General features: G+C 46.2%; 1 protein-coding gene across 7 annotated transcripts in view; it reads left to right on the forward strand.

Moving 5' to 3' along the window:
• Positions 1–17226, forward strand: part of ILDR2 (immunoglobulin like domain containing receptor 2) — a 50020-nt gene that overhangs the window by 20152 nt on the left and 12642 nt on the right. For 5 of the 7 annotated variants that reach the window (XM_076351421.1, XM_076351373.1, XM_076351383.1 and 2 more), the window contains 3 exons: positions 7730–7786; positions 12291–12437; positions 13182–13358. In XM_076351421.1, the coding sequence (XP_076207536.1) occupies positions 7730–7786; positions 12291–12437; positions 13182–13358 (381 nt within the window). The remainder of the gene's footprint in view (positions 1–7729; positions 7787–12290; positions 12438–13181; positions 13359–17226) is intronic. The other 2 variants (XM_076351394.1, XM_076351404.1) reach the window with 1 other exon arrangement.

Here is a 17226-nt window from a genome sequence, read left to right on the forward strand (position 1 = left end):
CCTTCCAACCCAAACCATTCTGTGATTCCATGATTCTATGAGTCTGTGATTAGAATTTTGAATAGAGCAGAGGTTCTACCCACTCATGTTATCAGTGGGGGAAGACAGAAAAATCAGAACGGAAAAGGAAATAGGAAAATATCCCTGGTAGTGGTTTCATATTAATGCCAAGATGAAAGGTGTGTACTGCTGGACAGGGCAGTTTAATATCACACAGAAACCTTGAAAGGTCTGAGAGGCAAAAATGGTAGATACCTAACAGCATCAGTAAATTAATGGAAATTTGCTTAGCCAGGAGTGGAGGATCCTGCTTTCTATACAGTGAATTGCACCATTAAAAACTGGTCAAAAGCTGCTTTATCACAACTTGGAGCAAAATCCAAAACCTGAGCAAATTACAACGTTCCTTTTTTCTTAGGGAAGCAATCACAGAGACTTCCAGTGAAGTCTAAGTAGCAAGTCAGCCTGGGTCATGATGGGATTGCATGTTGAGTTTTGTCACCTGGATGTGTCATGTTGACACACAAAGAGGCTGGAGAACTCTAGGTAGCGTCAGAGAATCCCATGTGCTGTCTTCATTTCAGGCCTATTTCAGAAAAGCATATAAGCATTTATTTATATCCATTTGTGTTCAACAAAGCTGATAGGATTTATAAAGCATACCTGATGTTAAGCATGTGCTTATGTGCTTTGCTGAAAAGACCATTCAGTAGGTTTTGCTTAGTCAGGGACTTTAACCCTCTCTAACAGAATCAGCGCAGGCAAGGGAAGAGTGATAGTAACCTCTGTGCCTCAGAAACACGGGAGATTGGCTGGTAGTGAACCTCCTGTAGAGTAAGGAAAGAATTTAAATTAAAAAGTACTATTTTTTGGTGGCGTTTGGACTCTCCAAAGGGGGTCTCGCATGCTGGAAACTGTATGAACTCTGCTTCTGCTGCAGCAGGACTAGACTAGTACAGAGCTTAGCAGTTCCACAACAGGAGTCAAGTGATGGTCTCCGCACTCACGTGTTTTACTAGAAATGTAAGAACCCTTTGCTGACATTACAGCTGGGCTAGTGAATCCATTTGCAATTCTACACATTTTTATTTTTTGGAACTAATGTGATTGAATCAAAAAGGCTGAATCCTAAATTTAAGAAAGTCTACCTTTCTATCTTAGTAGCTAGCAGCTGAGTGTCCTGCTTCTTGAAACACAGACAGTGCTATTAATCGAATTGTTCTTGGTAGCACCTGTGCACTGCTTTTTATATGAGAATGTAAATGGGCATCAGTAAAGTCACTCATTGCAGCCTTTGTTGAAGGGAACTGCAAGTGTACCGGTGCAGTGAGTGCAGGGTGCCTGGAGTAACCTTTGAATCAGAAGTACAGGGCAGTGTCAGTGGATACCCCATCCTAGCTTCATGTGACCCAGCTCACATCAGAAAGCAGTCTAGCTTGGTTGCATGAGATTACATATAACCCAGTAAGCCTTTCTGAGAGCTGGAATTTACTAATCAGGTGCAGGGTCCTGTGAAAGCAGCCATACTGCTCCCTTCTGAAGCTGGTACAGCTATAGAGTAATGGCTGTAGGTATAGCTAGGCACAGCTAGCTACCCTGAAATGCATAAGTCTGTGCAAGCTCAGCAGTGTTTGCATTACGAGATTTTACATAGCTTAGACATGCTTCATGAAACAGTGGCTTCATTCCCAAGGACGTGTCAAGTTCCTGGAGGAGGCAGGAAAGTGATCCGCTAATCCCAGTTGTTGGTTTGATACTTTGGTTAGTTATCCATGTGCTTTGCTAGACAGCTATTGCCTGCTTTTTTTTCCATCCAGTTTGGCAGCTAATACTATATAAATGATATATTAGTGAAATATTATTTTATAATTAATCTTTTAGAAGCTTCAGCTTCTATCATTGTTATGCTTTAAATAACAACAATTAGCACTTGAGTTTTTTGTTAATTTCCAAAGTCAGCTAGCATTTAACATTAGTAAACTGACATCTTTGGTAGTTTGTATTACCAGCCACTACTGATATAGGCTAAAACCAAAATTTATGAAGTCTAACACCCATAGGTAGGAAAGAATGTAGATACACAGCATATTGCACAGTAATTAAGGTACTAATAGAGACATGCGTTGGCTTTCAGAGAGGATAAATCTCTACTGGGACGTGTGTGTGTGGCGTGCAACGCTAATAAGACAGTTCTTAATCAGCAAAGTGACTCAATAGCTGGTATAAACATAGCCAGGTTTGGAGTCTCTTGTGTGCCAGGAGAGACTGTATTATAAAAGTTGATGTGGTTTCAGAGACGGAAAAGATCCTGGCAAAATTTTCCCTTACAAGATGATGGTTAGGATTTCGCCCTGTTTCGCTGAAAAGCTGCCAGTAGCATTCGAGCCAGTACTTGGTCACAGCGGTTGGCAGAGATGTCAGTGCTATTGGCCATGTGGTGAGGATGAGAGGGCCAGATTTCACCCGGGGAGGTGTCTGTGAGCAACTTCACGGTGCGGGCTCTCCGACCTTGAGCTGCGCCTTCGTGACCGAAGGCGGGTAGTGCCAGCAGGCAAAGGAAGTGATCAGCATGGGAGCCCTCCACTTAAAAATCCAGGAAAGGCGTTGATGCCAGGAAGGCCGCTGGTGTCCTCCCACCCCCAAAGTGCTTGTCCTGTCCTTATTAGGTGCTGCTGCCCTGCCCTGGACCACTGTGCTGCCGCCTTTGTAATCTGGGTCCAATCCCCCTCATCCTAGGGGGATAACTAGGGCTACTCCTAGTTATTTATTTCATGCCATTTAGAAGTGCTACTTGTTGCCAAGGTTTTTTACCCCTCTTTTCCTCCTTATTTGCCAGCGACAGCCACACGCTGCTCACAAAGGAGACTGGTGTGATTAAAAGACCTCCATTACTAAGGTAGCCATGGCAACAGCCTCCTTGGAGGTCTTTGTTGCCTGCTAAAACTTTGATCTCCAAGAAGGGCTGCTGCTGTTTCTCCCTCCAATTGAAGAGAAGAACAGGAAGAAAGGATGAAGTTTACTCCGAGCAGAGGGAGCACGGAGGAACTCATTGCAGAGCCATACTCTCCCAATAAATCTCACAGCAGCTTCCTTGGAAGAGTGTCTGATTTACAAGGGCCACACTTCCTCTCCTGTCCTTTCTAGCCTCCTCTCAGGGCAGTGTCCTGTGCCAGGGGCCTCTTGCTGTGGCATGGCTTGGCAAATTTTCCTGCCACTGGAAGAAATAGTTCCCTCTGTTGAGGGCCTCTGCCTCCCGTGGTCCCACTGCTGCAGGTAGGGCTGCAGAGGCAACCCCCAACAGGGAAACCAGTTCAACAGTTATTCCCATATTTACCCAATATTTATCACATTTATGCAATTGCCAGTATTTACCATATTCCTGTATTTACCCAATTGCCATGTTCCTGACTGCACCTGAGCCTACTTTATTCATGTCATCATTTCTTTTCAGCTGCACCACTTAACCTAATTATTTTTGTGTCTCTTCTCTGCAGACTCTCTGCTAATAGTCTGCTTGACTCCAGGTCCTCCCTGATCTGCTGCTATTTGCTCTCCCACTCTGTCACCCGCCTTCCTCCTGCCTATTAATTCCTGTCCTCGCTTGCCTCTTCTGTATCTTTGCACTTTCTGGACCCACTCTGCACCCCCTCAGCTTTTCCCTCTCCCATTCCTCCTCCCTGCCCTGTCCTGCTGTGCTCTGCTGGTGCAGACTGGGGGCTAGCAGGCTCCCTTGCACTTTGGGGCTGGCTGGGGCCCGGTGTGTGTGGGGTGCCTGATGAGAGGCTGCTGTGGGCGGGTAAAGCCCCACAGCAGCACAGTGGGAGCAGACATGAGCGTGTCCCAGACCCGTGCTGGAACAAGGACGAGCTCCTAGCTTCAACAGAGCCGCCTGGGACAACCCTGGTACACAGGGCCATTGTCTATTCCCTTTTTCACCCAGGGGTGTCTGCTGGGGCTTGGTGGTGAGAGCTTGCACAGAGAACATGTAGCCCTTGCAGGGGTGCAGAGCTGTGGCTCAGCAGCTGCGCCCAGCCATGTCTCAGAGTGCCTGTGGTCCTCTTAGGCGGGCAGAGCCGCCGCACAGAGGTGGTGCAGCCAGATGGTTTCTTGGCCGGATGTTTTAGTAAATTCTTTTCTCCCCACCAATTGCTTTGTAGCCCCAGCCCTCCACCTTCAAGTTTCCTTAACAAAAAACCAAAAGAAGAGAGCAGTGAGGTGAGCTTAATGCCCACAGAAGAAGCAGCCTGGGCACAGAGAGCCAGGAGGTTGGTGGTCATGATCGCCGTGGCCGCCTCCTGGCTGGCGTTGCAGCCGCAGATCCAAAGGGAGGCCTTGCTCACTGAAACCCTGCCCTCTCTGCCCCGGCTTCGGGCACTGTGACTGCCGGGTCTCCCCTCTGCCAGCTACCGCCTGGCTTTGGGGGCCGCTCATGCCCGGGCCAGGCTTGCACGGGGCAGGCAAGTGAGAGTCAGCGGCGGCCCTTGCCCCCCCAGAGCCGCCCTGTCCCTGCGCCCTCCGGCTGGCTGGCGGGCTGGGTGCTTTTGCTCCACTTGTTGCTGGCGGCGGCGGCAGGAGGAAAGTCTTCAATGAGGGGCAGTGGCGGGGAGCCTCCTGTCGCCGTGGCAACCGCGGGGCAGCCGTGGCGGCGGGCAGCCCCGGCCCGTTGGCTTCACCCGCTGAGGGGGAAGCGCACGGTGGGGGGAAGGGTTATCAGTGAATTAATTCGGCCCAGGACGGGGAGGGGGGAGAGCCGGGGTGCGTTGAAAGCTGCTGGGGGCACGGCAGTCCAGAGGCGGGCTTTGTGCTTGCTGTCAGCTGGGTTAGTCAAGGCGGCAGAGTTCATTCTGAGCCGTGGCGGGGTTTGCTGCTGCCTCGGGCCCTCCCGGGCTTTGTGCATCCCCTGCTGGTGGCTCACGGGCCCCCAGGGCTGTGCGAGCCCCGCTGCAGGGCAGGGGGAGCAAATTCCCCAAGCGGATACTCAGCAGAGCCGAGTGAGGCTGCACAAGCAGGGGAATACTTGAGTGCTCATAGGTAGTGACGTGCGGAATCAAACTTCACCACTCAAAAGAGTTATAAAGCAGGTATGTTTATTACGGCGCCGGGTGCAAGGGGGATAGCTCCTCCTAGCTTGCACACTGTATGTTGCATCAACTGTCCCTTATATGGTTCTGCAGTGTACATATTCATTACCATAGGCTGGGTTAGTACAACTAGTTCTAAGAAAAGGTGGGGATATTTTAATTATTTCCAGGAACCTATTATCATAGGCTCCCTCCTCCTGGCGCACGCGTACTGTCATCTGGTGGTCGTCTATTAGGGTCTTTTGGAGGAAGATTCACAGTCGTCTTCACTGTGTACCTTCACCTTTGGCCCAGAATGCTGAGTTGGCTGAGCTTCAGACTGCAAGGCTGGTTTCAACCAGATGGTTGCTGAGTGTATACATTTAAGTTTCTGTTACCTACCCAACTTCTGTAACTTCTGCTAACGATAGGGTTACAGTGTCTTTGCCAAACATTCTATTATGCTTGCAACAGCATCTATGCTATCGGAGTTCCTAGCTACAGTAGTTTATGCTAACAATTACCCATTTGTTCCCTAATTCAGTATCACAGAGGAACTACTTTGGCTGTCTTTGTGATGAGTAACCAAGTTCTCAAGCACTGTTATTTTTGAGGGATGCTTCTTCCCCCTTGAACACGTGGTTCATGTGCTTCATGAACTAGTGCTCGCTAGCAGGGATCGAGAGTGTTCGGGTAGGTTCAAAATAAAGCAGGCACCTATTTGGACTTGTGAGGTGGAGCTTCTGCTCTATAGGTGTCACTCCCTTACCTCTGGTACCACAGATCACAGCCCTAAATTAGCTATATACCTCCAGCTATTTGTCCACTGGCGTCTGCTCTCAGGTGAGCTTGTGCAGAGATAATAACACATGGAAGGCAAGCTGCATACCCCTGTCTGCCCATATGTTCTGCGTGCACGTGGTTCACATACATGCATACAGAGGCCTATGCAAGAATTGTGTATTTTTGTGTGTGTGCTGGGAAAATAAGGAATATATTTGATATGCATGTGGAACGTAATGTAAATCTAGGATGCTGTGACATAAGACATACATTTGTTGCGTGTGTTTGGAGCCCACTTGTGGCACCCAAGGCTTAAGCCACACATATGTTGTATACGTGCCTATATCTTGTAAGCAGAAAGCATACATGAGCACTTTCCTATAACAAACTAGCTGTGAACAGTCTGGACACTTGATCCTTCCAGAAAATGGACTGCAAAGAATGCCATGAAACTCTTTGTATATGTAGATGAAAATGTTGCAGTAGACTGATGGCAAGAATCCTCCTTGAAAGTAGTAAATTATCTGAAGGATCAGCATTGTATCTTTTGCTAAAGCTTCAGGAGCACCTCATCGTGATGGCGTTACTGTGAGTACTAGACAGGTTTGATGAGTTGCAACTGGTTGCAAAGCACTGCCTGCATTCAGAGTATGTTTATTATGGCTCCAGTAGGCATCCTTGTGGATTTTTGATCTCTACAGAACCTCTACTGAAGCACTGAGAAAAAATGGACAGTGGGAATTTGATTATAACACGCTTCAAGGACAGATTAGAGGCCAAGGAACTTGGGATCCAGTTCATCATTGTGTCAGAGTGCTGCTTAGTGCAGGACCTGAAGGGCATGTGGGGAGGTTAAAGGTACCTTTGTACCACTTTTGCATTGGCTTACCCTTAGCTGCTTCTGTTATGTTATATCCACAATGTATGTCTCTCTTCAGAGTGCAGCTGTCCTACCTTATGCATGTCTTTAAAAAACCTAGCATGATCCTGGTGCTATATAAAAGAGTACACAGCACAGCTGCACATAGGGCTGTTCTGCCGATGCACAGGTGTGTGTAAATTATAGCTGAACACTGTGCAGGGTGTTTGTTGTGTATTAGAAATATCCCAGACATTCAGTGCCAAAACAACTAGGCACCAAGCTGCCTTTGGGCTTGGATTCTGTTTGTATTCAGTTATAATTTAGAAGTTGACTTGCTTTTTTTTTTTCTTTTCCTTTTGCAAAGTGATTCCACAAATCTCGACACGAATCCTTCCCTGGTTGGTTTGCTTTGCTTGAGAGTTGGCCTTATATCACACAATCTCACCAAGTTGCTCGTGCATCTTGAAATAAGTAGTACATACTCACTTCAAGACTCCTTCCCTGGAGCTGTCTCTGCAGTTGCAGAGACCCACATGGAGAGCACCACCCACGGGTGTTGGATGCATGTGGCTGACTTGTCAGGGGCCTTGGGTTAAAGATGTTTCACATCCATGCAAACTACATCAGTACATTTTTAAAGTAAATCCTTCTGTTTGAGGGCTGTCGTGCATTTCCAGGAGCTTTTTGCATGTGTAGAGCATAACTCCAGAAAGATGTTACCGTGTAACCACGCTAAGGGGACCTCCCTCTTCTTGTCATTTTGTGCCTAGATCGGAGAAGCTCTGTTCCAGATTCTTTCCCCCCAGCTCTGCTGATAAAGATAAAATGCAAGGACACAGAAATGGCAGAAGTGCAGAGGCAGACACCAGGCATCGAGCAGGATGACATCTATGGTTGATAGGAATTCACTTAACAGAGTGCAAGTGGGCTGATGAGGAAGGGGACTGGAGGCTACGGCAGGGGCTGGGGAGTGTGTTTTTCTTGCAGTAACCTCTCCTTGTTCTCCTCCTTCTGTCTTTTCTAGGCAGGACAGGGCTGCTTGCTGATCTCTTGCCCAGTTTTGCTGTGGAGATTATGCCAGGTATTCCGTCATCTCACCCTTCAATCACCCAGTCCTCTGTCATCTTGTCTGTTTATCTTTCTACAGCATCTTTATGTGGTGTACGTTTCACTCTTACGTGTGTTTTATCTGGGGATAAAAGGGAAAAGCCTATCGCTTACTGGGAAAGTGTGTTGGGTTGCAATCTGAGCGAGCTGATGCTGGGACCTGGGGGAGGAATAGCCATGCTGGGAGCCAACGTACAGAGATGGTTGATGTCATGCCAGGACCAGTGTGAGAGCAGAAATGCAAGCGCTGTTCAGGGGAGGTTTTATATCAAGCTTTCTGCTCTCCCCCTGCTAGCACACAGGTAACGCCGCTCCAGCCTGCGAGACCTCGGCAGCCTCATGTGCCTGTATGGCTTTGTAAGTCAGCTGCTCTTGTGCAGTAGTAACTTCCGCTCCCCAGACCCTATCCTGCGAGTACCGTTACAGCCATCGCCACAGATGGTAGCACAGGAGGTGCTAGAAATAGAGCACTGGTTAGCAACCCATCAGTAGCACAGCCCCTCTTGTGCTGCATGGCCAGGGCATTATCTAAGTAACACCAGGTGGTTGGACCAGACATGAAAGCTCTCTGCCCATGATAAATCCCTTGCTAACCAAACTAATGAGAGCCACCAGTTCCGGCACTCCTTGCAGAGGAAACAGAGACTGTGCAACAGATTGTCCTTGAAACGAAAAGCTGTGAGAACATTTAGCCCTTGAGTCATCTGATCATCCCCTGACAGTGCCCAAGGAGTGTTTCTTTCACACATTTGTGCAAAAATGCAACTCCACATAAATGTGTGAAGCTATTTTCAAGTCTGTCCCAGAGATGCAAATGGAGAGAAGGCAGACACTCCCCCGCCTCCAGTGTAACCCAAAGCTTCCTGGAAGTTCAGCATAGCAGGAGAGGGTTTGGTCTTTTCAGTGTAGACAGAAGTTGATTCTCTGTTGCCTAACACTTTTTTTTCCCCGCTATTTACAATTTTATTGAATGGGTATAAAATTTTTGTGTGTTGGCCAGGTAGCTTTCTGGTACCCTCACTGCATGAGTATAAACAACAAGAAAGTGTAAAAGGCAGCGGCAAACCACATTTCAGCTGTTAGCATTGCCTGTTACCTGAACAAACAAAAGCAGATACTCCTGAAGCACAAAACAGCGAGGACACATAGCATTTCAGCGTGGTAGTCATTTGAATCTCAGGGTTACACAGTTGTATCTGGAAGGGCTGTGACAGAAGATAAGAGTTGTACTGGAGGAAGGATTAGGGAATTGCAGGTAAAAGTGGTTGAATCCCAGTTTTGTGCATAAAGGAGGAGTCAGCAGGCTCTTTTGCTGTTTTCTTAACCTCATCAGAGAAGCAAATGGTCTGACTTCCTGTGAAGTAAAATCCTTCGTGACTCATAGGTCCCTGTGACTGGGACAGTCATTTCAAACATCCACTCCTAGTGCTGAGTAAGTATCTTGCAATGTGCAATGTACATACTAACCTGACCTCCCTTTATACTCCTACAATGTTTTCAGAGACCACAGATACACTTACAATGGACTTGCTGTTTGTTTTTTCTCTCTACCAGGCTTTTATCCTTTATGGAGTGGTTGTGAACTGTTCACTAATAGCTCTGGAGATCTGACATCTGAGCTTCATTGCGTAGCTGTGGCTGGCCGCTTCTGTCATGCGATACTATTTCACCTCCTTCTCTGTATCAGTGATGGTCGTAGAGAGCAAGATGAGAACATGACAAAAGAAAAAGCCCCTGAGCTGTTGCCCTGCTCGGATTGGCGTAGATTAGGAAGTACAGGACTGGAAAGGGTAGTCTGGCTCGCTATCTTGCTTGCTATCCTGAGCGCCATGTAATTTCATCCTTTCCATAAGCTTAGCAAGCTTAAGAACAGTCTGGGTTTGGCCTTTCTCCCTCCTGTTGCATCGCTTCCTTTGATGTCTTCTAGCGTCTTCTAGCTTCCATCTACATTATTCGTAGCCTGTTTATGCCCATTTATGTAAGACCTTTAACTATAATACCTGCTTTTCGTCCTAGCATTCATCCTCCTAGCATATTTACAGGCAGAAGCTACGTCTGCTCTCAGCCGCCTTTTTAATAGACTAACGCAGCGAGCTTCAGCTCTCCTGCTGCCAGGCAGGTTATCGAGTCTCTTCATCCCCTCAAATCCCTGCTTTGCATCCGCTCCAGCCTGAATTTATCTTTTCTTCTACAAAGATGATGAGAGCTGTATAACATCAGTAACTTCAGATGAAGTTACACGGAGGCCTTGTATGATGGCATTAATATTTCCTTAACGCTACTGGAAATTCCTCCTCTACTGGGCATGGGATTACATTTGCCATTTTGTGGCTGTATTGCATAAGCGGTTGCAGTTGTCCTGTGATGGAATAGCATACTGGATTGTTTCTCTTGTTTTTCAGTTGTTTTCAACTAATGAAGTCCTGTTCAGAACAGAAATTGTTCTTAATCCTTGAATGTGTGACCTTGAAAGTATTCCTGCATACCTTGAAATTGCTGCATTTCATGTTTCTTATTGTAGGCCCAAGGACAACTGGCCCTTTCTATACCATATCCCAGTCTTCATCTTTAGTGACAATACTTCCCTACCTCTTACCCTCAAGATACATTAACACATTCTTATTTTCTGTGTAAACGTCATTCATGAAAATATTAAATAAGATGGTTCCTAGAACTGGCACTTGAGGAACTGCATCAGTAATCTCCTCTCAGCTCTTACTTTTCCCTTCATGAATGGTTCCCTCCAGCCATTTCCTTATTCATTAGCTGAATTTTTCTCAGCATATAGTAGCTTCACCCAAAAAAATTATTCCACAAGGACCAAAATTATCTGCAAATTTAAATGAAATTCTTCTGTTTCAGCAAAAAAAGAAATAAAATATTAAAAAAGTATAAAACATTTCACTTGACACTTCTGAAATGAAGTGTTTTGATTTGTAAAGGCCGGATCTTTCACTGATGTGTTTTTTAAAGGAAATTGTAAGTTCTAGATTAAAAATGGCATTAAAAAAAGGGAATTGTTTGTAGAAGAGTTAAGGAAAACTAACAAAGCTAAGAATTTTACTTTTGTTCAAACAGAATGCTGTGGATGAATGAAAAATGACACTTCTTATTTTTGCATTTTATTAAGAACTAGAAAAAACTTCTGTTTTGATTGTTCCAACCTGAACATTTTTCCTTGACTTTTCAGCTTAGCGACGCAGGTGAGAGGTGCACTATTTTTCCAGTGTGATTCTGTACTCTCATTGCAATCCTTGTATCAATACTTCTTCATCTTAAATAATAATGTACCAGGAGACCCCTCAGTGAACACTGGACTTCTGTTCGGAAACAGTGGTCTCCTGCTTTTTTTTCTCTGCAAAGCAGCCCCACCACTTCTTTCTTTGCTTTCTTACCATCTTTCCAAGGTGGTTGAATAACCACCTGGGTACACCTGGAGTCTTTCCCCCCAGATTTTCCCTCAGCAGCGGTCTGACTTCTAGATCGGTTGGTGCATCTCTCTGACGTAAAACCAACTCCAGGCCTCCTATACATTCAAAGTCTTGAAATGTCTTGGTCCGGATGTGTTCACTGACCATTCCCTTAATCCGGGGAATTGCCATGTGGCGGTAGGTGCAGCCCCGCACACACAGTCTCCTGCAAAGCGCAGGGTGGCCAGATGCAGAGCTGGGAGCTGCCTCGGCACAGGCTGGGCACCTGCTCCCACCATGGCTGCTGCCACTGCAGATTTCCCGGCAGCGAAGGTTGAGAAACCTCTTCTCACTCCTGTTCCCATTCAAACCCCATCCTGGTTTTTGTGGACCAGCTCTTCTGTGCTTTCACTTGTAGGGTGTTTTTCAGCCGTTCCCTTTCGGGACCTGGCAGACATCATCTGAGGCTTCAGCGGGGGAGCGGGGGGGAAAGGTTTTTAGGTTTCCTGGCTGGCTGCATTGCCTGAATAGGATGTTCGTTTGGCACATTCAAAAGAATAATTGCATGCGTGGGCCTAGTTGCGAAGGGGCAGGCCTGGCTCATTTACTGGGCTATTTATAGTGTGCTTTTCACCATCGTTTGTCCCATTAAAACTAGAATGTGGGTAGGGAACAAACACACAAGCAGGGCATGAACAGGGAAGAATGAGTCTTTGATGAGATCCAAATGCTAATGGAGTATGTCCTGCGGTGTTCATACAGGTCTGCCGTGGGGCGAAGGGTTTCTGTGCTGGAGAACCAGAGCTCCTGCCTCCGTGCTACTCGCCTCTCAGCCAGCCAGAGACGTCACAGGAAGGGACCACATTTCTGTAGCTCCATTTCTCACTGTCATGTGCCATTTCTGCTTTGATACAGAGGGGGACGTAGTCCTAGACCAGCAGGAAGTCCACTTCTGTTATTCACATATCTGTTTTGCCCCTATGCTCTCCCCTGGGAGGATGTTGCTGACGTTCCCTTCCACAGCAACGTGCAATCCTGTAAGTATCTCTCTCTCCCCTTCTTTTCCAGAGTGGGTCTTTGTGGGCCTGGTGATCCTGGGGGCGTTCCTGTTCTTCCTCCTGGTGGGGATCTGCTGGTGCCAGTGCTGCCCACACAGCTGCTGCTGTTACGTCCGCTGCCCCTGCTGTCCCGAGTCCTGCTGCTGTCCCCGGGCACGTGAGTGACCCTGTCCAAGCCTGGTGCAAATCTTCTGCACTACTTCTGCTCCCTGGCAGAACAGGAGGAGAATCTGCTAATATTGCTTCCTTTGCCCTGAGCACTTTGCTTGACTAAAGAACTAGTTCTTAGGGAGTGAAGCATCTGACCTATTGCTCAATGGTTGAGTGCTCAAAGTTAATTACAAATGTAATTCCCTGAGCCCTCCCTGCCTTGGCAGCTGTGTCTGCTTCTCCAAAGTGTCATGCTCCCCTTCCAAAGTTGTTGTCATGTCAGTGAATGTTGGCGGTCAGAGCTAAGAGCATCCTGGGAGGTTTCTTCCTGGCAATGCAAAGCAGCTGCCCTCTACAACAGTGCAAAATCCTTGCAACCCAGCAAGGTTCCTGATCAGGCTCAGGCAGATCTGTCAAGTTTCATGAGCCTCATCCCTGCTACTTGAGTCATCAGTTGTTTTTAAAGCTGAACTGCCACTAAATCATGGCAGCGGTAATGCCAGCTGTAACACGCTGAATGTCTTTCAGTTGCTGGGCATCTTGCAGTGCTCATCTGACCTACCGTGTGCATTTTTTAAACTCCCCTTAGTGCCCTTTGAGGCTTAGAGAAATTCAGATTGGTCCTTGTCATTTCATTTGTCCAGTTGTCTCCTGCTGCGTTGTCACCAATGTTGGTGATGTGCAGGTTTCGGCCATGTGCCGTGTGGGTCTGTGGGAGGCTGGTGTGATGCTGACTGCTGTTCTTTTTCAGTGTATGTAGCAGGCAAAGCAGCAAAAGCCGGGTACCCTCCTGCAGTCTCTTCCATGCCAGGTCCATACTACATCCCCAGTGTTCCTGTAGCTGGTGTCCCGTCTCCTGCTGTGCTGATGGATAAGTCGCACCCCCCTCCCTTAGCCCCAGGTGACTCCAGCGGAGGAAGCCAAAATGGTAATTTGCAGTGCCAGGCACAACGTTCGGTCCTCTTACTGGGAACAGGGCTGGGAAAGGGAGGAATGGTTGTCACTGATAGAGTGGTATGAACAGAAGAAACACAGAGAAACTGTATTTTAATCCTGGTTCTGACAATGATATTTGCATCCCTTAGGGCCACATGGTCCAACTTTTCTAGTGCCATCAGCACAGCATCAGTTTGTGGGTGCCTAATTAGGTCAGCAGGGCATGGGAGGCCAAGTTTATGTCCGGGACCCCTCTCATTACTGCTGCAGATGTTCACTTGCAGAGGAGAAAAGGATGAAGATGATTTCAGGGGAGCAGAGATCGTGGCCATTTTCCCCTTAGAGCTGATGCCTTGCAAGGTGCTCTCTCTTGGTAAACTGTTCTTTCTAACCTCTATAAGGGCACTGCTTGCCCTCCGGCAGCAGTTTTTGCTGCAGCGTGTTTTACTGTCCCCATGGCATTTTGGGCATGGGGACATGCTCCCTTGGTGTTTCTGCCCAAGAGCATTGGGGGATAGACCCCCTCCCCTACCTTACAGAAGTCAGTAGATCACTTTTTTTGTTCAGCCTTTGCATTTGTGAAATGTGAGTGATAAAAGGCTTCTAACTAGAAAGGAGTTGTGCATCAGTGTCAGACATAGTATGATGACTCTCTCTTGGTGAGGGTCACTTCTCCTGCTGCAAAGGAAGCTGCCATCAAGGAAAAAGAGGGTAGCTATTTAGCCACATGCTAACATTTCAGGATCAGAGTGGCTGTCTAAATTCAAACATGCTGCAGCAGAAGTGACTCTCACCAGTGTAGAGTCACCATACTGACACTATGTTTGCCATTGATCCAGCCACATGTCTGATTTCAAAGCACCACACTAACTATCAATTGTTAAATTTGCTCATGGCAATAAGACACTTCTGAAAAGACGAGATCAAGTAGCATAATCAAATAATTAAGCTTTTGGAACAACCCTCACATCCTTCCGCTGCCCCAGTCAGTATATTAACCCTTCTGGAATTAGAAAAAGTATTTTCCTTCAACAATCATACTTTTTTCTTCCCACTGAAATCAAAACAGAGCTCTGGAATGGAGCATTTTGAAATAGGAAATAAATCAATCACTGATCCAAAGCAGAACGTATCCAATTCAAAAACCTTTGTCAGAAAATGATGAACGACGGCCCAGTGCTTAATTTTTTTCTCCTGTGAAAAATGTCACTGCATGTAGAGCGTGGTGTTGGCTGTGGGAACTCCAGGGATTTTCGAAGAGTCAGATCACAGCCCCAGTCTCGTCTGCTGTACGTTACTAGCAGAGCACAAATGCAGAATGAAAAACTGTGGATGCATTTGGTAACCAAATGGAACGGTTCTTAGCATCCCATGTTCGTTACACAGAAAGATGCATTTATTATACAGTCCAAATCAGCTGGCTGGACTTAATGTAGAAAACTATTATTACAGAGGTTTAACTGTTGTGGCAAGACAACAGAGGTTCTTAAGCTTTTTTTTATTTCTAATTAATATTTTTTGCAATAATATGGACAAACCCTTAGTCTGGATCATGCACCTGTTGTTCAAGGTATTCCTTGAACTGTGGAGCTAAGGAAGGGTGATACCCTGCACCCTGTTCCTTTTCTCTTAAAGTCCTCTACCATGCCAGAATATCCCCTAATTACAGGCTGTAGAAGAGAAAACATTATGTGGCTGTTCCAAGCTACTTATTTGCTGGTTGGCCAGACAGCAAGCTAAACAAAACAGGTAATGGTGAGTTTATAATAAAGGCCTTTTCTCAGAAGGAGCGCTAACTATGGTCTCTGTGTCCTCCACGCAGCCAGTGTGGGTCTGATCTGAAACTTGGTATCTTTGAGACTTCAACCTTTCTGTCAAGTTTATTTAAAAAAATGGGATCAGAAGTGCTGGGGGACAGAGACTGGAGGATTCTGTAATCCTGGCTGCCAGGCTAAAAATGACAGCCTTTGCCCTAGATAGTTTCTGTGCTTATAAATGACCCCTGTGAGGTGATCTAGTGAGCAAACTCAGGCATGAGGATATTTAGAAAATTTGTCTCGGGTTACATAAAAGCTATGTGACAAAGCTCCAGTGAAGCCTAGGAGCTCCATCCTAAACTTAGGGCTGAACAGGGAAAAAAATAAACTTTCAGCTCTCGTTTCTGGAAGAGTGTTGGCAACACATAAGTTAGGATGTATGCTCTGTCTATTTTAAATGCAGTGGTTACCTGGACTCTTGCATAGATTCCTTAAACCATGTACGCAGGGAAGCTTTTCGTCTGGGAGCTGGACTCCAGACCTTTGGTATGGAAAGTGTATAAAGATGAGACATCATTTACTTCTTAACTGCACTTGTGTGAAAAAAATAGTAGTGATGTCCTTTCTGGGGAGGGAAACAGCTTACAGTTTTGGCTGACTTGGTTCCACCCACAGAAGAATAAAAAAAGTGTCTAGTTAAACACAAATTAAGCATTAGAAATTTATGAACTGTTCAGGAGAGGAAAATATGGTCTAACAGGGAAGAATGTTCCATTCCCTTTGACTTCAGTGAATGGTTCTGGACAAGTGGTTAACGTCTCTGCATCTTTATTCCCTTATAATTAAGATGGGCCTAAAAATATTCAGACCTTATTAAAGGGTTATGGCAATTTACAGATGAAGAAGGGTGTGAGGAGGAAGCAATAGTATCTTTGGTTCTCACATCAAGGAATAATAAAGAGATTTAATAAGTTGAACATTCAATATCATTGTGAGAAGTATTTAATAAATAAACGTAGAGACAAAAGATGCTTCATCTATAATGGAAAATACTTTCTATGAGCTGTTCATGGTCATCTTTGCAGATTTAAATCCAAAGTTAATTTCTCGATGCTTACAGAATTAACCAAGAAATTCATTTGCCTTTTGATACACAGCTGCAATAGCAAGTCGAGCATGAAGCTAGCATGAAGCCTAGCTAATTCTCCATCAGTTCCAGGCGCTATAGATATTGCCCAAATAGATATTTGGCACAGCCTCAGCGTGAGTAGTGGCTCTGGGGAGACAGTCTGGAGGCTGCCTGTTCAAGTTCCCCAAAGGTTATTAGTAGGTCAGAGTAATTTCCAGCTGATGGTTGTTTGCTGGCCTGTGTATAAATGAGGTGGCAGCTTAGCTGAGCTCCTAGTAGGCACATCAGAAGAAAGAATAGCGAGAGGCCTCTTTCCTGGCAAGGTACCAGACAGAGGTCAGCCACGATGGTGAGGTGGAGAACTCGCCTTGCTGTTGTTCACGCAGTGCAGCAGGAGTCATCGCTTCTGAGGCCAGTCAGTCCAGCCCCTCTTCATAGCGGCAACCTCACTTCAAGAAATGTGATGGTCTTCCACTTTGGAAGGCAGAGACAGGGTTCCTTGTGTTCTGTAAATCACTGTGTGCATTTGCAGTCGTTGTGCACACATTCGTGGGGATAATAAAACACGGCGAAACTCCAGACTGCTGTCAGCTAAGCTGTCTGGAGACACGTTGAAAGCAGGACCCTGATAGACCCATACTATGTTTTAACATCTAATACCTTTCCCAAGTACAGATACACAAGGTAATATTTCAAGATGTAATTACTTACATGTGCACAGTCAAAACCCACAGTAAAGCGCTTCCCTCCTGAAGCAATTTGCGGGATTATTACAGGAATCATTCTACCCATTTCTATGGCACAGCCGTTTCTGAAGCAGAGCATGGTTATTTAATAGTGCACAGACACATGCACAGCAGTTTAGGACAGAAGGTGCCTAAGAATACCTCTGCCAAGTCCTTGTTCAGCCCACACAGTGCATACTATGCAATGTACTACCAAACCCATATGTTAGTAGCTTGATGTATCGGGGT

Source organism: Aptenodytes patagonicus, chromosome 1 (assembly GCF_965638725.1).
Source record: "Aptenodytes patagonicus chromosome 1, bAptPat1.pri.cur, whole genome shotgun sequence".
Taxonomy (NCBI): domain Eukaryota; kingdom Metazoa; phylum Chordata; class Aves; order Sphenisciformes; family Spheniscidae; genus Aptenodytes; species Aptenodytes patagonicus.